At 38.1% G+C, this 27,532-nt stretch overlaps 1 protein-coding gene across 1 annotated transcript in view; it reads right to left on the bottom strand.

Moving 5' to 3' along the window:
* Nucleotides 1–27,532, bottom strand: part of alien (COP9 signalosome complex subunit 2 alien) — a 395,054-nt gene that overhangs the window by 93,515 nt on the left and 274,007 nt on the right. The window contains exon 9 of the mRNA XM_090406656.1: nucleotides 9,229–9,360. Coding sequence (XP_090262782.1) covers nucleotides 9,229–9,360 — 132 coding nt within the window. The remainder of the gene's footprint in view (nucleotides 1–9,228; nucleotides 9,361–27,532) is intronic.

Here is a 27,532-nt window from a genome sequence, read left to right as displayed (position 1 = left end):
CTGGTAATGTGTTTCTTAGACTACTCTAAAGCTTTTGACTGTGTTGAACATGCGAAACTGTGGGAAGTGATGAAAAGAATGGGTTTTCCTCAACACATTACCAACTAGTACAGGGAGCAAAAAAGCCATGGTAAGAACAGGTGTTGGATTGATTGACTGGCTTGAAGTTGGAAAAGGAGTTAGGCAAGGATGTTTATTTTCTCCTCACTTGTTTAGTATATATGCGGAGGACATCATGCACGAAGCATTGGATGAGCTCAAGACAGGAATTAGGATAGGAGGTAGATTGATCAGTAATCTGAGGAATGCTGATGAGACAGTACTCCTTTTGTAATGACATGGAAGAACTAGGACTAATTCTTGACAAATTTAACGAGATCAGTAATAACAGAAGACTTCAACTCAATCCTAGCAAGACAAAGATTATGGTTCTCAAAGGAAATACAAACAGGGAGGCTCTTGAGAAACAAGTGTACCTTAATGGAGAAAGAATTGAGGGTCAGCAAGTTTGACTACCTGGGATCCATTATTAACGTGAAGAATTGTTGTTCAGAAGACATCAGAAGGAGGTTAGGAATAGCTAAAACATAAAACAACAGTCAGAGACCTATCTAAAATCTGGAGGGATGGATCTATCTCCATGGGAACAAAGTTGAGGATTTTGAATGCAGCTGTTTTTCCAACAGCAACTTATGGATGTGAGACTTGGAACCTAAAAAAATCAGATTAGAAACAGATATCTGCTTTTGAGATGTGCTGTTACAGAAGGCTGTTGAGGATATCATATATTGAAAGGCATACAAATGAATGAGTGTTAGAGAAGATCAGGTAGAACTTTTAGGCTCCTTAAGGATATTGACAGAAGAAAGTTAAAATATTTTGGACACATTGAAAGGATGGAAGGGGGACTTCTCAGAACAGTAATAGAAGGTAAAGTTCCTAGAAAAAGAGGAAGGGGTAGACCATCAATGAGATGGATGGGTGGTGTGTTCGGAGTGACTGATCTTCAGAGAGTTGAGGCCTGCAGAAAAGCAAGCAACAGGACTACATGCCGAGGCCTGGTGCGGCACATCACCAAACATCGGAGTGACCATACGGCATCTGTAGATGCCCAGTGAACATAGATAGATATAATTCCTACCCGATTAACCCTCCTTACCCTAGGTACACAATTTAATACTACTTCCTCTATAAGACCCTTAACTATATCCCATGTTCTACTAACATCCTTACCCTGTTTTATGCCATGGTACAGATGTAAGCTTGTTCCTAAGCATGTCATAATCACCTGATTTATAGTTGTCTCATACCCCCTTCTCGATAGAATATTCCTCATGTTTTAAATCTCCCAAGTCAAGACTGAACGGTCACTTTCACAAATTGGAGGCAATGTTGTCACCTTGGTTATGGATATCTCTTCTGATCCTATGACCAGGTCTAATACTCTCCTACCCCTGGTCCCCTCAATCACATGCTGCCTTAAGTAATTATCACTCAGCAGGTGTCTCCTATTCTTTTTGGTTGCAATTCATCTGCTATCATCAACAGTATTCCTCCCCCCCATCCTATCTTCCCTGCAAATAATAAACCCTTCACATTATATCCTGGCAAACAAAGCAGATGATGTAACTACATCATCTGCTGTTAGCCAAGTCTCACTAATGCCTATAACTTTTGCCGAGGTTGCACTAACCAATGCCAAAAACTCCTCCCTCTTGTTCCTGATATTTCTGTCATTAGTATATAGAAACGGCAACATCCCTTTGTTCCCCTACCTGCCTACCTTTATGTCTGAACTATCATATTCAACATTTTTGCTTGAGAGACTAGATTCCTCACTTGGTCATATCACACCCACTCACTTGCTTCTACCCTAATTGCTTAAGTTTCCCTGAATTTGCATGTCAGCATGCTCAGTGAACAAAACTCTCTCCAGACACCTAACACAAAAACCATTCAGATGCAGTCCATCCACACTTTGTACAAATCTTTCTTTCTGTCAAACAGAGACTACAGATCTACAAATTCTATATCATTCCTTTTGCACAATCTATGTATAGACTCATTGGCTATCAATGCCTTGCTCCTCAGTTTGCCTCTATAATAGCATGGTAGGAGACTTACGATCTTTACTTTCTTGCTCTTCAGTTTCGCCTCTTCTAACAACTCCTTTACATCTTCCCTCATAGAATTCTCACCTCTCAAATCAATGGTACCAATCAAGCAATTATTTTCTTTGACTCACCTTTTTTGCATTTGGATGGCGTGAATTACCTTCACTTTTCAAATTCCATCAGTTACTCAATAGCCAATATCCTAAGATAAAATATACCTACAAGCTAGAATTCTAATGGTTCACTCTTTTCTAGATCTTCAACTAACTAAGGAAATTGGTAAATTAAACGTGTCTATATTTCAAAAACTTACACATACTGATAAATATCTACATGCCTCTTCCCATCATTACATGACTTAAAAATTGGACATTATTTCAACATTAAGAGCAAGAAAAAAATGCAATATACGTTTGCAGATAATATTTTGTGGATGGGAGCAAAGCCCACCACCTCATTGCTGACAAAGATGAGCTAGTTAAGCTAGTGAAATTTTCAAAAAACACCTTTCTACAAAATTGATATGATGACCACATTCTCAAAACTTCTTAACCAACAGGCCATTTGAGGTATTTCCAATGATGAGGAAATCAAAAGATATTATTACTTGGTTTGCTTACACTTGATAATGGATATTCAACCAAGAATATAATTTCTTGGTATAGTATAACCAAGTGGAAAAACTTCTAACATCTATCTCTAATCCAGATTATTTTAATAATAAGGTGTGATGCCTTTTGGCTACTCGTAAATGGAAATATGACTTCTGATATGACATATTACTTCAACCTCGGTATCACTTCTGTGCCTGGCTCCCACTGATGACATCTCGGATTTCGGCAAGATAAGTACTTTCGTTTTCACTTTGATTTCATTTTACTGTTGCTAGTGGTGGCTTTGCCTCCACTAGCACTGGTGTCTTTTTTTAAAATAAAGATTGCTGGTAGTGCAGTTAATATCTGCACTACTAAAAGTTTTTTTGTTTCTCTCTCTCTCTCACAATCAACACAGCCATTTTAGTTTTTTTACCTTACCTGAGATAATAATACCAATTCCTCCAAAGGTGCAACTCTAAGAATTGAAATTCCAGGATGTAATGAAGCGAGATGTGTGACTACGGTTTTAAAAGAGATAGTTGGTACTAACAAGATTTATTCTTTCATCCCATATGGCAGAGGGAAATATTTAATTGTAGTTAAAGATGTGAAAACAAGGGATAAACTATAAAACAGGGTTTTACTTTTGAAGGCAGCACAGTTATTCCTGTTATGGTCGGGAGCCAGGTTAAAACACTAAAAATCAAAAGATTTCCAAGGAATGTATAGAGAACAGTGACGAAATTCTCAAAATGGAGTAAGATTAGTAACATATGAAAGGGTTTATCAAGTGAAGATTCAAACTGGTTTTCTGGTGATGTCACCTTCACAATGGATACGAAGACGCCCATACCAAATTTTGTCACCATTGGCGCAATCCGATGTTGACAAAATGTTATGGTAAACTATCCCGGAGTACAAAGGCAATGCCTGAGTTGTTGTTCATACGATCAATTCGTTGGCAACTGCCCCAAATCTAAATGTTATAAATGCAAGGAGACTGGACATATCGCTAATCAGTGTCTCAAACCCTGTCAGAAATGTCAAAAAAGGTGCATTAACACCTGTCCTTTTAGAACTTTCGCTCACAGATTGGGATTATCGGTGTTCTAAATGCCAATTAAAACACCAAATATATCAGAGAGGCATAACGAAAAGTTCCCAGAGCTTCCAATTCAGTCCAGTAAAGACAGCACTTTTAAACAAACTACACTTGGAAAAATCAAAAAAAAGTGCATAACCATATCAGCTAGAAATCAGCTCGAAAATTCCAGAATACCAGAATCTCAGCAGCCACTTTCCCAGTCAAGTATGCAAGAAATAACACCAGTTGAAATTACCAATAATGAACCTAGCAAAACAACTGAACATATACAAGACGAAATGCAAAATCATGAAACTGTACAAGAAGAAACTGGAAAAGAAGCAGAAAAGCAAGTAAGACAACTGAAAGAACTTGATATGCAGACAAGATCATAAAAAAGGAAAGATGAATTAACAAAAAAAAATTAAAAAAAGGAACTACATCTAAACGAAAAAGAAGTAATAAAAAATGCAAAAATAGAAAAAGTTGTGGATTGTCAAATAAAAATCTTCATGCTCAAGAGTTTTCATTTGTTTATGGACCATGAAGAACCATCTGATACTAATAAAGGAAAAGCAAGAGATACAATTAAAGAAAAAATAATAAAATTTATTGATTCAAAGTTTTCTCAATATGATTATCATCTACATGAAAAGAAAATAACTAGCTTCCAAATCAAGAACAACAGGCATGAAATTGAAATGGAAAGCAACTGTAAAAAACTGGAAGACAGTTTACAAAAAAAGCAGGCTACACAATTGCTCCTTCACAGATTGAAGACTTCATCAGGTTCATCCAAAATCTAGAAGTCAAAGACTTACCACTGACACTTCGCTAATCATAGCATTTCCTTTCTGCATTGCCTCATTAAATGTGCGAGGATTCCATAGGCAAATTAAACAAGAAACTACATGGAAACTTATGCTATGCCATAATGTCAGGTTTTTATTTCTCCAAGAAACATACTTCTGTAGATATAAAATCTTTAACAGACAGATATCCACTTCTTTCTTACTGGCGCTTTGGAAGATTTAACATGGCTAGAGTAAGAGTTTTTATTCTTTCCCTCCTCCTTGGGTCATTCTGTAGTATCCAAAGGGATGCAGAAAGAAGAATCTTAACAACAGACTGAAAATACTGTGGATGTGTAATAAGGTTTATAAATGTTTATGCTCTGTCCAATGGAACAGTTAGACGGAAAATTTTCCAGGAATTGAAGCCATATTTATACAAAGTCCACTACATCATGGCAGCTGAAGAATGGAATTGCATTGAAAACCACACATTAGACAAAATAGGAGGACACCCCAGGAGTGGAAAAGTGGGATATGCACAGTTAAAAACATATCTCAATAATGCTCAACCAATAGACATACTTAATCACAATCCTTATATCCAGATTTACACTTACATGAATCAAAGTATTGGTACCTGTCTTGATTGAATTTATATCTCTTCTTGCCTTATAAATAGGATAATTCAGATAAAACATCTTGACATCAACATGTCAGATCATAATTCGTTTATACTTAAGTTCCACTGAATGGAAAAAGTAGAGATCTCTTCTGGACCATGGAGACTTCCACCAAATTTTCCGTTCATCTTTTTAACTAAATTCCTGATCCTCTGTTCAACTTGGAATAATGTTACCTGGAATTGGAATATGTGGTTAAAATTCAAACAAATAGTAAAGCAGAACATGATGGAATGGGGAAAGGAACAGACTTTCTTCAAAAAAAAAAAAGTTGAAAGACATGTATAAAGAGAGAAGCTGGTTCGTAACAAACCAACGCAATGGTATAGAATGTAGCAACATCATTAGAAACATTAACATAGAGATAGAACTGGAAAGACAGAAACATTTTAAAATAAGAATACAGCAGCACTTAGCAGATAGCCCCTTCAGCTGCATTCTTCAAAAGACAATTCACTAAATTCTGCAAGGAAAGGACTATCACTCAAATCTGCATTGATGGTGAAGACATGTCCACCACTCAAGACATCCTTAACTCCTTTCAAAAACACTACAAAAATCTGTTTGAAGACAATAGTACTGTTGGAAATTATAACTCTTGGAGCATTAATAGCCTTCCTGTTCACATCCAAGATGGACTTGACAGATCCATTACAGCACCTGAAGTTACCACAGCCTATAAAGAATGCCAGACAAGAAAATCCCCAGGACCTGATGATGGTCTAAGGATATAGGGATATAACTGCACTGCGAGGCCTGGGATTTTAATCTAGTTACACTATTTAATTCTTTTCTTTTGTCAGGACACATACCAAGTGAATTTGTAGTAAGCCATACCATCCTCATTCCAAAACCTAATAGAGATCACACCATGATCAGCAGCTAGAGACCTATTTCTCTATCTAATACTGACTACAAGATATTTTTCCACATTATCAATAACAGGCTCAAAGTGGGAATGAGATACATAATTAAAAGCACACAGGTGTATGGAGTTGCAGGCTGAGCAGTAGAATTTAATCTGTTTCTACAATGTGATCTAATCCACTTAGTTAATATGAAAAGCAATCAATGACATTGCTATCCGTAGACCTTACTCAAGCATTTGATAATGTCTGGCATCACTTTCTGTTTCACATCCTCCAGCAAATTGGTGTAGGTAAAAAGCTGCTGTCTGTTATCAAAGGAGGAGTTCAACCTTTGATAACAGAACGTATGCCAGTTCTACTACTCAACTCCTGGTTAATGGGTTCCTGACAGACCCACTTAAAATTCGAAAAGGAGTCAAGCAAGGCAGCCCTCTTAGTCTACTGCTCTTTGCATTAGTTCTTGAACCATTCTTACAGAAACCCAACAATACATATGCTGTGCGAGGAATAACAGTTCCTTCAACTATGAAGGAAAAGAAGGTATTAGCATATGCCAATGATGTAATGGCATATTAAAGGATAATGATTCCATATATATCTTTGTGGTATTATGGAAAAATTCTGCAAGATCAGTGGATTAACTACTAATGCAGATAAGACAAAATTAAAAGTTTTTGGGAAGTGGGATCCTGGAGGTATTCCATTTGGGCTCACCCATAAGAGAGACCCCCACATTATATCTTGGAATTCTCTTCTCCACTTACTCAATATTACCAGTCCAAGAACTTTGAAACCTTAGACTGGAAAATAGGGCTACTTTCCTTTTCTTCTAAAGTCATAGTATTCAAAACCATAATTTTTCCTACTCAGTTATAAATGATAAATATTACAGACATCACAGAAGCTGAAGAAAAGCAATTATATAATAAGCCTGCGCAATTTTTTTGGTCTAGCCGATACCAAGAAGTTAAAAAGAAATTTCTTCAACTATCAAAGAAGCATGGAGGATTTGAGCTTCCAGTCTTAAAATTCTGCTATTCAAGCAATACAGCTTCAAAAATCCATAAAATATTGCAGACCTTCTCCTGTACTACCTGGGTTTTTATCTTCCCCTTTTTGGAGTAAATGATTATAAAGATCTAAAAGCTGAGATTGTTCCTGAATACTACAACACTCTGTACTTACCTCTAAGACTACTACCACACTCTGGCATTGACATTCTTTCCATTAGAAAAAGTAAAATTTGATATAAAGAAATCTTTAATCTCTTTTGATGCAAATTTTCACAGTTTGGTACTGACAACAACACTTTGTTTCATAACTCATTGAAGTTCCAAGGATATCCTAAAAGAAGGGATCTTGCTTAGAATTGCATATGGCTGTCTTCCAGTCAATACCATCAAATGCAGGTTCTTTAACATTAAAGATCCAACCTGTGAGCGAATGGAAACAGCAGAGCACGCATTCTACAGCTGCCTTCCAGCCCTACGTATTTGGAACAGATTATGTAATGTGTTGGGCATTCCATTACTTACAACAGAACAGGTTTTTTTTTTTTTTTTTTTTTTTTTTTTTTTTTTTGCAGTACGCACTACCTGTCAGCAATGGGAAGAGAATTTTGATTTTCATAATCAATGAATTAAAATACCTTTTATGGAAGGTTAGAAAGAAACATGGATTTGAAATAATAATAAATTTAGTTTAATCCTTTATCTAAGTGTGAGCAAACAAAGTTTGCGCCTGAAAGTATCTTCAGGACTGGGGTAAGGTGGTACAAAACTCATTGCAGAGGTGGAGCAAGCTAACATCACTCCTATCTCAGTATCTCCCATAATGCAAAACACATCTCCTTGCAGATATGTATAATGTTATGCATTAAGGGAAGGGCCACTACCCAGACTAGTTTTGACCTTTATTGAGGTCTCTTCAGTGGGAGCCAGGCGCAAGTGGAGATACCAGGCAGAAGCATTAGCAAGGTCATCTCTAACTATAGGAGTTGCCAAACGGTGTGCCACCTTTTTATTAAATTACTCTGGATTTAGAGAAAGATGTTGAAAGTTTATTTTCAACAAACTTTCAACATGGATTTGAAAACCAGCAATATGACGTCCAAATGCTTTATAATATTGTATTGTGGAACTTCTATTGTTCAGTCAGATTTTTGTACTATTTTTGTAATGCTACTTAGAAAGAAGCATTCTAGGAGAGATTAAATTTTTGACTAGGTGGTGTAGACCACCCACATTATGCAATATTCACCAGGGGGAGATAAAATTCTGTCTTTTTGTTATGAGAGATTTTTTAAATAGTTCCATCATCTTAATTTACTGTGGCCTTATAGTCATTTGTAAGGATGACTGGAGAGCAATCCTGGGCATGGAAGGCCAACTCAAGGCAGTTAACTCAGAAAAGGTTAACTGCCTAGGTATCAGTCATCATTGTGCTTTAGTTTCAATTGGTCTTTTGATCGTTAATCTATATGAGATTGGTGAAAAAGGAAAACTGATAGCCTTTGGCTATATGATGATATAAAAGAAATTGAGGCCTTTTTTCTCTCTCTCACACATACTATCTCTGTCTTTTCTTACTCCTAATGCCATCAGGCTTTCCTGCACCCCTATACTAACTACTCTAGGCCTATGATGAGCACCCCTTTATTTTTCATCTCAATAAAGGTTGAAATTGGCCTGGATAGTGACTCTTCCCATAATGCATAGCATTATATGTATCTGTAAGGATATGTGCTTTGCATTATGGGATACTAAGAGAAGTGATGTGAAGTATTAGCTTCTATATATGAGTTAAAAATATTTTTTTAAATTTTATTTAATTGTAAAATATAATTAAAATATATATATTTATTTATTTAATTTAAGTCTGCCTGTGGACCACCTGCCCCATCGTCGCATACCACAGGTTTAAGTAGTAAAGGACGGTTGAGTTCTAGGAGCAGTTCTAATACACAACTAATGAAAATTATATAATGTGAATTTTGGCAATTTTAAGTATTAGTTTAATTTTATATTATTACTAAAATCATTGCATATAAAGACATAAGTCAACAGTCATGAATATATTAGGGAATTGTTACCTCACTAGATTTGTCATAGCTAAAATTTCAGGGTCATTTTTATATGGCTTGGCTTCTTGGGAGTCAAATGGATTTATTCCTGACTTCATCAACATATTGGCTAATACCAAATACTTCAGACATGTTGTCCTCCTTGAAAAAAATAAAAAAACTACTAAGTTACACAATGCATGCACTTAAAATTAACAACTTCTTCTGTTCTCTATATAATAAGATTATTTTGCAACAAACAGTATATTTCCATGGCATTATTGCTATGGAATGGCTAATATTTGCTTGCATCTGTGTAAAGTAGTCAGTGTATGTCTGCTGTATGCAGGTTATCATCAATAAAATGACTAGAGTTTTATTATTTAGCATAAATTTATTTTCTAAGAAATAAGCAATATTAGCATGGTGATAAATGTTGAAGCTCTAATTATTATATTTTGATAACCCGCTACAATTAATTTCATGTATATTATAAATTATATTACAGTAAAAATTTTAAAAAAATGTGTAAGTAGCAAAAATAAAATCAAGCTATTCTATGTCCTTTTTACATATGAATTCCTAATTTGCAGTAGAACTATAATTACAGTTAATCAAGTAGTGTATATGCTACAGCATATAGACCTAATAATGACATTGTAAAAATAAAGATTCTAAAGGTAGTCTCACATCTCCAGAGTAACCAAAGTTAACAATCAGTCTTTCGACACTGTGTCAATTTTAGTGAATTGTATTCAGCTCATGGCAACTTATGGGTGTTATACATTGAATGGATAGTGTATGTATATCATTCCTGCATGCACGCACGCACGCACGCGCGCGCGCACACACACACACACACACACAACTGCAGGCCTATAAGCAAATAAATGCCACATGTATGTATGTAGCAAGGGTCAAGAGCAAAGCATGGTGGTGGTTTTTCCCTTCAGTTGTTTCCAGCCCCTAAGTGACTTTATAGGCATTGCCCACAAAATATTCCTGGTGAGATTTTTACATGGTAGTTCACCATTACTTTTCCCCAACTCCCCCCCCCCCCCCCCCCATTTTATCTGGGCTCGGGACCAGCATATAGCTGGGATGTATTCATGAGTGTAATCCAAGTGTGTTCACGGAGCTGATTTGCCTGTTCTGGGAAAAGAAAAGCCTGTGTTTTTAGGTGAAAAAACCCCATACCTCTGTATGAGACCTGGACAACTCACCTTTCATTGAAAGAGAGCAGATAAAGGTTCCTCACGTCACTGACGGGAATAGAACTCAGGTCTTTCCAACCAAAGGGTTTCATCTATACTGACTGAGCTACGGAGGCTCCAAGAGCAAAGTAGTCTGTTGATATATTCTTTTGTGAAGAACTGTAGGTTATAATCATTGAGGAACACAACACTTCACAATAAACTCTGTTCCACAGAACCAAAGCAGATGAAGAAAAAATGAATGAGATTATCAAGTTCAGTGGGTCAGAGTTCAGATGTGACAGGATGTTCCTTGTGTTACTATAGGTGCAGTGGCAATATGGAGCATGATGAATGCCAGTTCTGCTGAACAGTGCTCATGGAAATATCTGTGTAAGACATAATTGTAAAAATTGCCAATCTATGAGAGAGAAATTGAATGAGCTCTTCTGAAAGGCACCAAGAATTCCTGTGCATCTCAATCCTTTCTTGTTCCACACCAACTTCTGTACCCATCATTTCTCATACAATGTCTCCCTGTCCACACAGACTTCCCCTGTTTCCCCATCTAGCTTGTGTTCCTTTTCTCTCACTAACATCACTCATGCCATTCACAAACTCTCCTACAGTAGCTTATTGCTCTCCCACATCACCTCCTATTCAGTGTAGTCATTACTCTCTCTTCCAGTCTCTCCAGCTTACTTGCACCAAATACAGTCATACCCCGACTTATGCAAATCCGGAGTTACGCGGTTTCTTATATGTACGTATTCCCATCCCGCTTCACGCCTCACCACTAGTCATATCTTTCAGGCGCCGGCTGCATTCGTCAGTGTCACACATGCTGTGAACAAGCACTGACATGTTTCGGGCAGTCTCCATTCATGCATGATTTTTATAGTCTAGAAACCTTGCGCTTGTTTAATGTTATGTTGTTGATAAAAATTTTATCACATAAAAGAAGAAGCAAGTCCTATTCTTCTACAGCTAGCAAGAAAAGAAAAACATTGACTTTGGAAACAAAACTTAATATTATTAAGGATTTTGAAGGCAGAATGAAAATTTGTGAGCTAGCAAAGAAGTTCGATCTACAGGAATCCACAGTAAGAACAATCATGAAAGAAAGGTTTACAGATTTTGGAGGACAGATTCCAACGAGGAACGAACTGTAGCCACAAGGCAAAAGGCAAGGAATAAAAAAATCATTAGCTTGCTATGAAGAAATTTTGCGTGACAAGAAAAAGACATTATGCCGTCAGATGAAAAACTACAATTATGATTATATTTCTTAAAAAATATAGGTGTTTTTGTAAACCTTTGGTCACAATTGTATGTTTGTATATATAAATTACATGCAAAATTATACCCAGAGTTACGCGAATTCGACTTATGCATTTTTTGTTGGTCCCACCTACCACGTAACTTCGGGGTTTTATTGTATATTTAAAAACATTTTGTCTCTCTTACAGAGCTTAATCCACCCCACAAATTCATCCTGCACATTCACAAAATGCAGTCCTTTCTCCTTACACAGTTCTGTCTGCATGCCATTCATAAACTTTGCTCCCCATCTCCACTCATCACTGTCATACCTGGGCAACATAATAGGCTGACTACCTTTCCTACCACAGCGTTATCTTTTACTCTCCTCAACGACTACCTAATATCAACTTCACTACCATTACCAACTCTTTTGCTTGCTTACTCTGCATATCACATACTACCTCCGCATCTTTTCATTCACTGCATATTTAATAATTGAATCCCCATACAGAGCCACTGCTGAATCATTCGCTACCTCTTTCACTTAACCATCTTTCATTCCAATCTTCCTCACTCTTCTGTGCATGTCCATAATTTTTCCCATTTCACTCCACATTTCCTTTATCTCTTGCCTCATCTTCAACAATTCTGCTTTCACTTTGATTTTTATCAGAGCAAGTGAAACAATCATGTCTTTAAGTACCTTCTCTCTGGCATTCGCACTCTGATTTCGTTCCACGCCCTCTATCTTACAGTTAGTTGCCTATCTTTCTTGCATGCTACTTTACCATTACCTTCAACCACCTCTTTCACACTCTCATTCATTTTTTTTTTCACAACTGCTGACTGCTTCAATTCCATTCATTCTCCACAACAATGTTGATTTCACACTTTTCACCATTAACATTCATCACATAATTTTCCTGCTTCCCACGTGTCTTGCATTTCTTGCACTCATTCAGGAACTTCCAACACACCCTTGCTTTCATACCATAATCCATTCTTCCTTGGGAAAGAATACACACACACACACACACACACAGTGCACAATATATGCACAAAACCTATTACTGTATAAGCACCTATTACTGTATATACAGTAATAGGTGGCACCTATATACAGTCCAGTCCACATGTGCTGAACTGACTCCTCTCAACCTATTTCATTCCATTTACCTTTTGTGCTTTAAGACAGTTCCCACCCACACCAACCAATTATATTCTTGTTCAATCCCTGACCCAAGTGCAAGTAAGTGATGTGTGTGTGTGTGAGTGAGTGATAAAAATCAGACTAGGTGAAACAATCAAGATTCCATCACCTAATCATACAAGGACACCAAGTTAAGATTTTACAATCATGCCATTTTGAATTCTGTCTATAGAAGGCTTCCTGCTGCTGTGCATGCATACACATGCATAGCTTATATCCTTGTGCTTGTGAAAAGGACCAAGGTGAAATATTCACTAATAATAGCTTTAAAATTTTCACTATTTTCTCCCTGATATCTGTTTCTTCAGTAAGCAAAATACATGAGTGGTAATTAGTTTATAAGTATCTATAACATGGTCTTTTTTTCCTGGAGTGTCTCTAACTTTTTAAGTCCACTAATAAAGTTCTGGATTTTTCTATTAGACAGTATAAGTTGCAGACAACTTATACTGCAAGAATTCCTGGATAAATCAATCACGTTTTCTTCAGGTTTTGCTAATGGGTCTCTAAGGGTTGGTTCTTGTTTTCAAATGCTTTAATTTTTTTTATCTCCAATAATGTCTGCATATTTGAGACTGTTTACTGCTAAAAGAGGTCCAACCCTGGTTCTTTTTGAAACTTTTGTACATATTTTTGAATATGATAATCATTTATATCTATCCTATTTCAAGGCAAATGGCAATCATTCCTCTTTAAAATCTCCTGTATTACTCTTGTGTGCTGAAATGAAGATATCGTTATCAACAATAACACAGTCAATAAGACTTTTTCTTGCCGCTTTCTCTCCAAGTGAATTTCTGCACAGCTTGAAGATGGAATTATTGAGTAGTCAGTCCATGTCCTGAACAGAAATCTTGCAGGCATTTACCATTATTATTGGCTTTGTTCTTTTCTCCAAAGTTTCTAAGAAATATTTCTACATGACAAGTACTAAATTCCTACTATTCTGTAAAAATTCGATGTTGCCAAAATAAATTATCTAAAAACATTGACTTTTTATAGTAGGAATTCATCTAAATTTTCTTGTAAAAATGTAGATTTTAGTTCTCTATGTAAAGCTATCTGTATAAAGAGCAAAATAAACCCAAAGGGAATTAACTCGCTCATTGTTTAAGAAGGGATATAGAAGTATTGAAACCAAGATCATCGCCCGAAATTCGGCATGTCTTTTGAAGATTGGTTGCAAGACCCATCAAAGGTGACCTTCAAGGTCAATAATGAAAGGGCGCAGCACGAATCAAAAAGAAAGGCCCGCAGGCAAGATTTAGGCAGTAAAGGGAGGAAGTAAGATTGCCGGCGAATTTTCGAGAAACATTATACAGGGTTCTCCAAACTACTAGCAAGACTCGCATGGGGATGCTAGGGGTACCAAAAACTTAATCAAAGGTGCAAGGACTCTGGTGTTTAAAAGGGTTGGTTCGGAGATGTGAAGGGCTTCCTTTTCTTCATCCTGAGTGAACCATTCATGAGAGAGGACCCCAAGGTGTAAGTTCCGAGGGGAGCATGGAGAGACCCATCCACCAAAGTCGTTCCAGTCACAGCCGAAGATATCCGGAGGCGATAGTTGAGAAATCTTGCCGTAAAGGTCTTGTAGTCGAATAAGTGTGACCAGACCTATGCAGAAATCCTTTGCCGGGAAGTTCAAGACACCGGAACGCCTACCCTATATCCCGCCTGCTGCTACGACTATTCATCGGTGCCCGGTGTCGCTTCGAAGAGAATTCCAAAACATGGAACGGAGGAGAGAAACTCCACTCAAGCGCCGGAATAAGGAAAGAAGGACGGAAGACATACAAGATAGGAAGAGACCCATTTGAGCCTACATATTCATTTATTGTTTATGAATTAAGAAAGAATTCCCTATCGCACTGTTAAATTGTCTAGTTTAAAGAGATAGTATTTAGAGCAAATGTGTGTAATCGCAAAATGAATGAAGCATGAGTGCAGTTAATTTCCCTTGGAGAAAATGTTGAGCTGTTGAAATTTCTTTAATAAATTATAGGTGTACTTACGATTGAATTACACATGTAAGATAGGAAGAGACCCATGTGAGTCTATACATTCATTTATTGTTTGAAAATTAAGAAAGAATTCCCTATCAAACTGCAAAATTGTCTAATTTAAGGAGATAGTATTTAGAGTGTTAATATTTCTCGTAAATGTGTGTAATCGCAAATAAGTGAAGCATGAGTGCAGTTAATTTCCCTTGGAGAAAAGATTGAGCTATTGAAATTTCTTTAATTGATTATATGTGTACTTATGATTGAATATTGTAATAGTGTATGTTCCTGCTATCGTATCATTGGAATGTTTGAAACTCAATGAGGTGGGTTGTATAAATATAATTGCCTAGATTATGATTAAATGTTTGAAAGGAATGAGATTCTGAGAGATATATTTGTATACATGTATGTTGTATTTTGATTGATGCTAAATTAGGAATGTCAAGTGCAACTAACGATTTCATGTTATAGGTATAACTTCCTGATATTTGTATTATAAAGTATGCTTGTTGAAGGTCCAACTAAGTAAGTGCGAGAGAATTTAATAGAAACCAAGTTGAGTGATTGAGAAAGACTAAGAATTACCTTTCATAAATGAATCATGTGATCATAGGTGATATGTATAATTATTTGTTCAGAAATTAAACTTGTTGTTATTGTTGATAAAAAAATAGTTGTCTGATTCAATCTTTTTGCAATGCACTGATTCAAAAAAAAAAAACTATTTTGGACCTGATGGCAGAACCCCAATGATTAGTATTCTAGTAGTAAGACTTATACGTTGGTTAGACATAACTGGTAATTAATTTACGGAATTAACAACGCATATGAAGTATATTAATTAAAGATACTTTAATGAATCACTTCTATATTTCGGCAATGTCACATTGCCATCTTCGGGAACATAAAGATATGGTATGTGCACTAAGGAACTAACAAAGCAAATGAGGAAGAAAGTAATAAACTAATTCTGTTCCTAAAGTCCTAATGGTGCCCTCTTGCGGGCTAATTTGGTGTCTTGGCAGTTGGGCTGAAGTTCTCATAATGAAAGTCTCCCAGATTTGGGGCAGTTTCATGCACCCAAATTTGTTGAGGTTAGGAACGTTTTTTAGAGCTGCTGAAGATTCTTTGAATAATCTTTCGTATTTAAACTTGCTGCGATGGATTATTTTTGTTTTCTTCCAACGTATTTTATGGTGGGTATCTAAGGCATGGTCTGCCAACCCAGAGCGGCTGTACTGGTGAAACCGGATGTAGTCTTGGTGTTCTGAAATCCTGATATTTGTTGTTCTGCCTGTTTGGCCAAAGTAGGACGTAATCACCAAAGCTGATAAGGGAAGCGCCACTGTGGTACTCAATCAAAAAGACTACAAAGGTAAGCTAAATTCTTTAATACGAGACCGTACTACTTACCTCCCCATTGAATATAATCCGACCAACTCTCAGATTAGAACTATCCACAGACTCCTTAAGAAAGTCACTTCTTGGCCTGTGGAAGTCACCAACAAACTTAAAAATTATAACTGTAGACCCCCCCCGATTATATGGACTCCCAAAAATACATAAACAAAATGTGCCATTGCGTCCCATAGTGGATGGCATTGATTCCCCCACATATAAAATAGCCAAACATTTAGCCAAAACGCTCACACACTACACTGGCAACACACCATCACACATAAAAAAACTCAGCCCACTTTAAAGCCAGTATAGAAAACCTCACACTCCAATACACTGACATAATGGTCAGTTTTGACGTCTCCTCCCTATTCACTAATGTCCCACTCAAAGAAACCCTTGAGCTCATCCAAGCCAAGTTTCCTCCCGATATCTCAGCCCTATTTCAGTTCACAATGAACTCAGGCTATTTCGTTTGGCAAGGAAAGTTCTACAAACAGATAGTGGGGACAGCCATGGGTTCACCACTTTCCCCACCCTTGGCCAATTTCTTTATGGAGACATTTGAAGAGAAAGCCTTAAACTCCGCCCCACAAAAACCCACCATTTGGCTTCGTTATGTGGATGATGTGTTTGCTATTTGGCCACATGGCTCAGACACACTCCACTCCTTCCTAACACACTTAAACAACCAACATCCCAGCATCCAGTTCACCTTAGAAAAAGAGGAAAACAACACCCTCCCCTTCCTAGACACTTTAATCACCCGCCAGCTTGATGGATCTTTGGTTTTCTCTGTTTACAGAAAACCCACCCACACTGGCAGATACATTCACCAGCAATCCCACCACCCCCCCTCACAACAATATGGGGTGATGAAAACACTATATAACAGGGCAAAATTAATCTGCTCAGATGACAAGGCCCTGACTATTGAACTAAACCACATCCTCAACACTTTCTTAGCCAATGGCTATAACCCCAAAAAAATCCAAAAAATACTAAAACCTATAAACCACAACCCCCCTCCACAATAAAGACTACACCAAGTCTATCACTATCCCCTACATCCAGGGCACCTCTGAAAAAATAACTAATATCCTCAAAAAATATGACCTTACTTCCTGTTACAGACCATATAAAAAGTTGGCATCCCTTATCCGCTCTACCAAAGACAAACACTTCCCCTAGACCTACCTGGTGTATACCAGGTCCCTTGCAGCTGCAAATTGTCCTACTTTGGCCAAACAGGCAGAACAACAAATATCAGGATTTCAGAACACCAAGACTACATCCGGTTTCACCAGTACAGCCGCTCTGGGTTGGCAGACCATGCCTTAGATACCCACCATAAAATACGTTGGAAGAAAACAAAAATAATCCATCGCAGCAAGTTTAAATACGAAAGATTATTCAAAGAATCTTCAGCAGCTCTAAAAAACGTTCCTAACCTCAACAAATTTGGGTGCATGAAACTGCCCCAAATTTGGGAGACTTTCATTATGAGAACTTCAGCCCAACTGCCAAGACTACCAAATTAGCCCGCAAGAGGGCACCATTAGGACTTTAGGAACAGAATTAGTTTATTACTTTCTTCCTCATTTGCTTTGTTAGTGCACATACCATATCTTTATGTTCCCGAAGATGGCAATGTGACATTGCCGAAATATAGAAGTGATTCATTAAAGTATCTTTAATTAATATACTTCATATGCGTTGTTAATTCCGTAAATTAATTACCAGTTATACCAATGATTAGTAGTGATTTATGAGTAAATTTTGATGACTGCAAATCTTGGCTAAAATAGGATATAAGTGATTAATTGATCTACTAGGGTATATTCCCCTTTTGCCTATAGGAGAATTTCAGAGGCGCAGTCTTCAATCAAATAAATATCTGGAGATCCCAGCCAAGAAAAATTATACTTAAGGTAGAACAATAAAGAAGGGAAATAATAGAAAACGAATATTAAGTTAAAGAAATGAATATAAGCTTATATATAGGCAACAGAGGTCCCATATATTACAATTCCATTTAAGTCTGCAGCTTGTTTTTATCGTCAGTTGCCTCCTCTAATGACTCACAAAATCCCCACATCCCTGACACACACCATCTAAGGAAGATGTGGAGGAATTTTTAGAATTTTCTCTAAGATCATAAGGCACAAAGACTCATCATTCAATTCCAAATACTGAAATTGGCTAGCAAAACCACTGACAATTACCTGAAATTTCAGAGGTTAATCTTCGCATTTAGCATAATGTTATAGCTACCCCTTCCTTTTTCTGATCAAATTGCCTGAAATATAGCATCTTATAATTTTTATTTAGAAGAATCGCACCTGGTTTAATCTTATTCATCTCAATAACTCCAATTATATCAACATTGTAAATAAACATAGCACTTCTCTGAGTCTTCTAGTTTCTTCTTTACCATTCATACTTTTTAATATCAATGGTACTTATATTCAGTTCTGCTGACACTGGGTGAGTTTCTGAAGTAGAAATTAATATGCAGTTATTATGTAGTATCTCATATATATTTGCAGATTTTTTTTTCAAGTTTCTTGAATCTATAAGACAGATTCTATAAGTTCTTAAATCTGTAACACATTTTGTATATAATGATGCCAGAAGCATCAAGAATAAGGGTGAGGAGTTTATAGAATGGGTTAACTTAACATGGGCAAAAATTAAACATGAGTGAACCATTTGGTTAACAGACAAGAATACACTTACTGGGATACAACATAAAAGTTGTATTAGATACTATTAGATGATAACTCTCGTAGACAGGCTCATACGTTGGTTATGCATTATTAAATCACTTAAGGAGAACAACGTAGAGATACGAATATAAATTAATTACACTTTAATAAATATTTCCGATATTTCGGCAACGTCACGTTGCCATCTTCAAAAGGAACTTACAAAAAAAGGCACATGCACGTAGGCATTACAACACAGTAACTGAGAATGAAGAGATGAAGCTATTGTTCTCCTAAAAGTCCTGATGGTGCCCTCTAGTGGGCTGAGTATGTGTTCTTGGCCGTTGGGCTGAAGGTCTGCTGATGTGAGCCTCACAAATTTGGGGCAGCCGCATACAACCAAATTTGTTGAGGTTTGGAGAGTTTCTTAGGGCTGAGGCTGATTCCATAAATAGTCTTTCGAATTTGTATTTGCTATGGTGTATTACTGTAGCTTTCTTCCACCGTATTCCATGGTGTGCATCCAGAGCATGGTCTGCAAGACCAGAATGGCTGTACTTGCGAAAACAGATGTAGTCCTTGTGTTCAGAAATACTGATATTCGCTGTCCTGCCTGTTTGGCGAAAGTAAGACAGTTTACAGCTGCAAGGGATGTAGTATACACCAGGTAGGTCTAGGGGAAGTGGTTGGTCGTTAGTGGAGCGGATAAGGGATGTTTAGGGCCATGTCATTATAACAGATTAGTTTAGTCCTCTTGTATAGTGTTTTCACCACTCCATATTGTTGTGAGGGGGGAGGTGATGATTGTTGGTGAATGTATCTGCCTGTATGGGTGGGTTTTCTATTAACTGAGAAAACCAAGGTTCCATCAGGCGGGCGACTAGTGCGTCTGGGAAAGGGAGGCTGTTGTTTTCCTCTTTTTCCAGGGTCAACTTGATTCTGGGGTGTTGGTTATTTAAGTGTGTTAAGAAGGAGAGGAGTGTTTCAGAGCCATGTGGCCAAATAGCGAACACATTATCAACGTAGCGAAGCCATATGGTTGGTTTTTGTGGGGCTAAGGCTTTTCTTCAAAGGTCTCCATAAAGAAATTGGCCAAGGGTGGGGAGAGTGGTGAACCCATGGCTGTCCCCTCTATTTGTTTGTAGAATTTTCCCTGCCAAATGAAATAGCCCGAGTTCGTTGTGAACTGAAAGAGGGCTGAGATATCGGGAGAAAATTTAGCTTGGATTAGCTCTAAAGTTTCCTTGAGTGGGACATTTGTGAATAAGGAAGAGACGTCAAAGCTGACCATGTAAACACTATACAACAGGGCTAATCTGTTCTAACGACATGGCCCTAAACACTGAACTAAATCACATCCTCAACACTTTCTCAGCCAATGGCTATCCCCCCCAAAAAATCCAAAAAATATTAAAACCTACAAACCACAGCCCCCCCCACAACAAGGATTACTGTAAATCCATCACCATCGGAAAAAGTTACCAAAATCTTAAAAAAAACATGACCTGATCTCCTGTTACAGGCCATACAGAAAATTGGCATCCCTTATCCGCTCCACTAAAGACCAACCACTTCCCCTAGACCTACCTGGTGTATACCAGGTCCCTTGCAGCTGCAAACTGTCTTACTTTGGCCAAACAGGCAGGACAGCGAATATCAGAATTTCTGAACACAAGGACTACATCTGTTTTCACAAGTACAGCCATTCTGGTCTTGCAGACCATGCTCTGGATACATGCCACAGAATACAGTGGAAGAAAGCTACAGTAATACACCGTAGCAAATACAAATTCGAAAGACTATTTATGGAATCAGCCTCAGCCCTAAGAAACTCTCCAAACCTCAACAAATTTGGTTGTATGTGACTGCCCCCAAATTTGGGAGGCTTATATCAGCAGACCTTCAGCCCAATGGCCAAGAACACCTACTTAGGCCTACTAGAGGACACCATCAGGACTTTCAGGAGAACAATAGCTTCATTCTCAGTTACTGTGTTGTAGTGTCTACGTGCACGTGCCTTTTTTTGTAAGTTCCTTTTGAAGATGGCAATGTGACGTTTCCGAAATATCAGAAATATTTATGAAAGCATAATTTAATTTATATTTGTCTCTACATTGTTCAATTCCTTAAGTGATTTAATAATATTAGATGATAACATCATTTAATAATCTTCTAAAAGAAGAACTGTAACCAACAAGAGCAGATTGGATGTAGGGTTGAGATATGTAGTACATCTGAAGCTATCTGATGTGAGATAAAAATCTACAACACAAAATGTACAGTTAATTTCTGCTTTAGGATGGTGGGACAAGGGGGGGGGGGGGGCAGATATAGATGACATGCATCAGCAGGTTAGCTCAAATGAGTAGAGCATGGGTAATTATTATAGAGGACTTCAACAACAGACACAGAAAGAAAGGAAGACAGAAAAAAGGAAGAAATTTATGCCGCTTGTTGTTGTTGTATGCCATCCAGTCGTTTTCGACTCAGTGATCTTGTGAACAAAGGCGCTCCACATTTCGTTCGGCCTCGTCTTTTCTTTCAGCAATTGTAAGTTCAAGTTCGTCCAACTTTTTTGCAGTCTTCTCTTTTTGATACTCTCAATATTCCCCAACATAACTGCCTTTCCAATGATTCATCTGCTTACGCAATATGCCCAAAGTAGATTAACTTCTTTTTAGCAATCATTGCCTCCAAAGATCATTCTGACTTTATACTTTCATTTTCTTTCTTCTTAATGATCCAGCTTTCACATCCATAGATCACTACTGGAAATACCATTGCTTTGACAATTCTAACTTTTGTGACCTTACTAACACTTCTATCTTTCATAATTTTTGTTGGGTTTAACACGGCTATCATTCTTTTAATTTCATCTTCACATTTACTATCGTTTATGAAGCTACTGAGAAGTATTTACTTAAAATAGCATGTGATGGAGAGGACCTAGGGTGTGTGAGTCAGATCTGATGAAAATATAAGATTTTTCCAAATGTTACATGTAGTCTTCACATATAGAGGTGGTTAAGCATGTGGAATTTTCAGTAAAGAAAGGATATATGCATAGCCAGTGATGATGACAAACTCAGAGCTGCTTGGAGCAATGCTATGGCATATGAGTCCGCCAGGCGGAGTAGGTGAATAAGCTATTTCAAATTTGTGATCTCCAATTTACCGTTATTGTGAGTATTTTTCCATCGAAATTAACCAGCAAACGGAAACCCAACAGCTGTTATTACCAAACAGCGGAATACTTCAGTACAAACTATAAGTACCTATAGTGTATTAATCCAACTATTCTTCCAATTCTAAATCAGCCATGATGCCTACCATATGCAGCAAAGATGGAGGCATCAAAAGCCAACGACGAACGAACACCACGTGTCCCGCCAGCTCAGTGTCTTCGACTGCCACCAACATACCTACTACGTGCCACAGCTGCAAAACTGGTGTCACAAACAGAAAAAAGGTCATATTCTGCAAGTTCTGTTGCCACTGGTTGCACGCTTCCTGTGCGAAAATTGACGAAGCTACGCAAAAGCTACTTATCGAACTTAACCAGCCATTCTTCTGTTTACTGTTCCTCTCTTCGGTAAAACAACTACTGAACATAGGTAAACGTGTCGAAAACCTCGAACAGCACATCAGTGCTTTAAATGAAACTTTTACCTCCAAAATACGGGCAGTCGAAACTAAGCTAGAACAAATTGAAAACCAGCACAATGCAAGCTCCACTCCGCCAGTAAAAGAACTTTGTGATCTAATCGCAGCAACGGTAAACGACTTGATGGAGGCTAAAACAACAACAAAAAAAAAAAAAACCTCAATGCCATCATTTTGAATTTCCCAACAGAAAACGGAAAATCATTACAAGAGGACATCAACAAACTCGCTGAAGAATGCGACATCGATCCTAAGAATATCGTCAGGTGCTACCGTTTCGGGCCTATAAATAAAAGGAAGAACGGTACAAACTTCCTGTGCCTAGTAAAAGTGACTTGCGACATGCCAACAACCTCACCAGAAATAATAACAGCGATCAACAACAAGTTCAAAGACACCTGCCCCCAAATCGTGCATATGTGCACAACCTGACCTATCATTTGCATAAAAGGAAAAAAGATGCCAGCTTGAAGACAACTCGAAGAAAAACGTCAAAACGGTGATAACAACTGGACCATCGACTACAGACAAGATAAACTGGTGAAAAAACCAAGTGATGCCACTAGCAGCCACCAAGGAGACCAGCATACAGGCATCGCATAGGAAACGTGCAAGACCCATGCGATCCAACACACAAACCCTACACATCCACTTCACCAACATCCGTGGCCTAAACTCCAACCTGAATAGTGTCCACTACCACCTACAGTCTACCAAACCCCACCTACTCTTCCTGGCAGAAACACAAATCTCACCTCCCCACAACACTACTTATCTCAACCTTCCAAACTACTCACTCTTCAACAACTTTCGTTCCAAGAGTGGTGTCTACACATACATCTGCTCTGACATACCTTGCCAGAGAGCACCCAACCTAAAATCACCCAACTTTGGCCTCCTTTGGTTGAAAATATCCCTTTCCCACTCAGTTCAATTCATCTGCTGTCTCTATCGCTCCCCCCAACACAACCAATCACCCTGAGCACTTTAATTTCCTCTCCTTAAAAATTGACTTTCTCCAATCCCACTTTCCCAACAGCAAAATCATCCTCCTAGGAGATGTTAATGTCCACAACACTAGCTGGCTTTTCTCCTCCAGCTGTACAGATCTTGCGGACAGAGATGCCGACACATTTGCCATCACTAATGACCTTACACAACTTGTCCAGATGCCAACCAGAATACCATATAACCCAAACCACTCCCCAAACACTCTAGATCTCTTCCTCACCAATAACCCCCTCCAAATACATAGTGAAAGTAGTGAGCCCCATGGCAATTCTGACCACAACCTAGTGCTCATTTCCTCCCCCATGCAAAACATTTACACAGACACTCCCACACGAGAGTAGTTTGGCACTATAACAGTGCCAAGTGGGACAGCCTCCGCAACTTTTATGCCGCATTCCCATGGTTGGACTATTGCTTCCGGCCTTCCAACCCAAACATATGCACTGAGCTTATTACCAAAGTAATCCTCATTGGCATAAATACATACATTCCACACAGTACCCTGGTTCTCCAAAAGATGTGCCAAGGCTGTAGAGATGAAACACCAGGTCATACCACAACTGGCTGAAATCAAGAACCCCATCCTCCTTCAAAGCTTACACCGAAGCCCGTAATAAATGCAAAAAAACAATCAACACTTCCAAAACAGAATTTGAAAGAGCAAAGAGCAGGAAACTAGCAGCCTGTCCAAATGGCAGCCGAGCCTTTTGGTCTCTCGCCAAAGCAATTGGCCGTAATTTCTGCTCAACACTATTCCCACCCCTATTACACTGCTATGGCTCTACTGCATCATCACCCACAGAAAAGGCCAATCTTCTGACCTCATACTTTGCTTCAAATGCATGCATAACTGACAATGGTAAATGTCCCCCAACCATTCCAGACACCCAACATACAATGCCCCCCTATATCCTTTTGCCAGGATGAGATCAGAAAAATACTGTCCAAATTAGACACAAAAAAGTCTTCTGGCCCTGATGGCATTCCCCAATTGTTCTGAAAGTTTGCGCTCCAGAACTGACCCCTATGTCATCTATATATATACTCTCCTATTCCACTGGAATCTAACCCATAAACTGGAAATTGGCCTATATTCAGCCCATCCCCAAGAAGGGTGACAAGTCACTGCCATCTACTGTCCTATCTCCCTTACCTCAGTCCTGTCGAAGGCAATGGAAAAAATCATCAATTCCCATCTCCTACACCATCTTGAAGACACTCACCAAATAAATGACTGCCAGTGTGGATTCCGCCACTGCCGATCAACAGGAGATCTACCCACATAGATCACCCATCTCTGGACAAAGGCTATGGAGAGGTTTGGTGAATCTCAAGTGGTTGCACTAGATATCTCCAAAGCCTTTGACCAGGTCTGGCACAAAAGCCTACTAGGCAAACTACCATCATTCGGTCTGACCCACGGCTTCTGTAGGTGGATCGACAGACGGCTCCCTATCCTCTCACCACTCAATTAATGCTGGGATTCCCACAAGGTTCTGTCCTCTTCCTGCTATATATCAATGACCTACTGCAATTGACCTCCAACCCAATACACAGTTTTGGGTTGGAGGACGACAGCACACTACACTCTTTGTTTGCATTTGATAAACCTTACCCTAAACAACTCACCTCAACCTACAGAATATCAACAGAACAACCTACCACCGCGACCCTCAACTCCAATCTCCAAGCCATCCTCCAATGGGGTTCAGATAACCTCATAAATTTCAATGCAATAAAACCCAGTTCTGTACTATTTCCCATAAAAAAGAACCATTTTTTCCCAATATCCTTTTTAATGATACCCAAATCTCCAGACAATTTGAGATCTCACTCCTTGGAATCACCCTTACATCAAACCTCTCCTGGCAGAAACATATCGTAAACATTGCATCCTCAGCCTCAAAAAAACTAGCATTCCTCTTTCGCTCAAGACGTTACTTCACCAAGAATAGCTATTAACATTATACAAGTCACAAATCCTCCCAACTATTGAATACTGCTCTCACATATGGGGTGGGGCCCCAAAAAGCTCTCTCAAAATGCTCGACTCAATACAGAGGAGAGCAATTAGACTTATCAATGATCCATCCCTTACCAACTCCCTCCTCCCCTCTTTCACACAGACATATGGTCTCTGCAGTATGTATATTCTACAAATATTTCCATGAGAAATGCTCACTGGAAATATCATCAATAATTCCTCTGCTCAGTACTAAACTCATTGGAACACGTACAGCTGCTGCACAGCATCCCTTCACAGTTCACCTAGAAACAAACAGGACAAGTTTCTTTTCCTCTTCCTTCATCCCTGCAACTGCTGCACTGTGGAACAGTCTCCCAAGGAATACAATTTAAAGTCATTCAAGATCAAGGAATGCTTGAGGAAAGCAGTATCAGATTGCATACCTACCATTAGAAGGATAACGAGGTGGTAGTAATATGGATGAAAAGCAACATCAACTAGTTGCGGGGGAAGGGGGGGGAGCCACGTGGGAAATATAAAAGAGAAATACAGTAAATTATCAGCATCGTAAGGAATGTAAAAGCGGATGAAGAGGAAATTAGCAGAATTCCCAAAGAGGTCTTTCAGCTGTGCCATGATAAAGTACCTGAAAGAACTCTTTACTTGACTCTCTATCTAGAGAGCAAAAGAATAATTATGGAAGGATAACTTCAGTGAATAAATATGGTGTGATGGGACAAGAACTGACTGAGATGGAGGTATACGAACTGAAGGTTTAGGATATTAAGAAATCTTAATGCGAGATCGTGTATCTGTGTGTTACAAGAGTGGGGGGGGGGGGGGTTCCATTAGGTAAAGGAGGCTCCAAGTAAATCAGAAAATGACAGACTGATTATTATCTCAGGTAATGGAAAATTTGGCTAAGGGCAGATTCAGGAATAGGTGGAGAAGAATATAATACTCTATGGGTGGCAGTATTCTAGGTTTCTAATGGGTTTGAAGTCTTGTCATAAAATTTACTACCTTTCAACATTAAAGTGACAGATAAGAAAAATGGTCACACTGTGATAGTGTTAGATTTTGCAAAGGAATGTGACGGGTTATTGCATGGAATCCTATTACATAAATTGGAGCAAGTAAGGATATACATGGTAAAGAGTATGGCTGGAGGACAGACATCTGAGAGTAGTGTATTGTGGAAAAAAATCAAGAAGGGAGAATGAGTGGTGCATTTCAAGGTTCTGTACTTCTGAAGTATATGGTTTAATTTGTACATTAATAGCAATGGAATGATTTTGATATCCAACTGTTTGCCAATAATGCTAAAAATGCAGAGACTTTGCATGATGATTTAAATACACTGACAATTTTGGGAAACAGTCATCAAATGAGTATAAGATGTGCATTACGTAGATGGAACTGGATGGCAAGAAACTGATGAGGCTAGTTGAGGGAATATTATAGACAAAGAACCAAGTTCAAAGGAAATAAGAGCTCAAAGGATCACCTGAATTTACTTTTGGTAGGATGGTATGAAACAAAGTAGTGTCCAGAGTATATTTGGTCACACATTTCATCTATTAACAAATCAAAACTTTTCAAAAACTTGTCTAATAATAATAAATATGGCATAATATACTTCAGAAATGATTTAGGATACTGTAGAAATAATTATTTATTAATACTTTTTTTGGTCTCACAATTTGAGGCTTCATCAAAAAAAGTATTAGATTATGTTACTACTCACTGTTCATTACATATTGTAACTAGTACTGTTCAATTTCTTTACAGAAAATAGTTATGAATTACACAAAGCACTGAAACTAATTACTATTATAACAGCTATATTATAATTACTAATAGCTATTATTGTTTGCATTGAAATACCATATCCATTTGCTACATCTGCCATATGTGAT

The sequence above is a fragment of the Typopeltis vanoorti genome, chromosome 16 (genome assembly GCF_054136105.1).
Source record: "Typopeltis vanoorti isolate ZY-2024b chromosome 16, IOZ_Tvanoo_1.0, whole genome shotgun sequence".
NCBI lineage: Eukaryota > Metazoa > Arthropoda > Arachnida > Uropygi > Thelyphonidae > Typopeltis > Typopeltis vanoorti.
The sequence above is the reverse complement of the archived record's forward strand: the minus strand, read 5'-3'. Positions and strand labels throughout refer to the sequence as shown.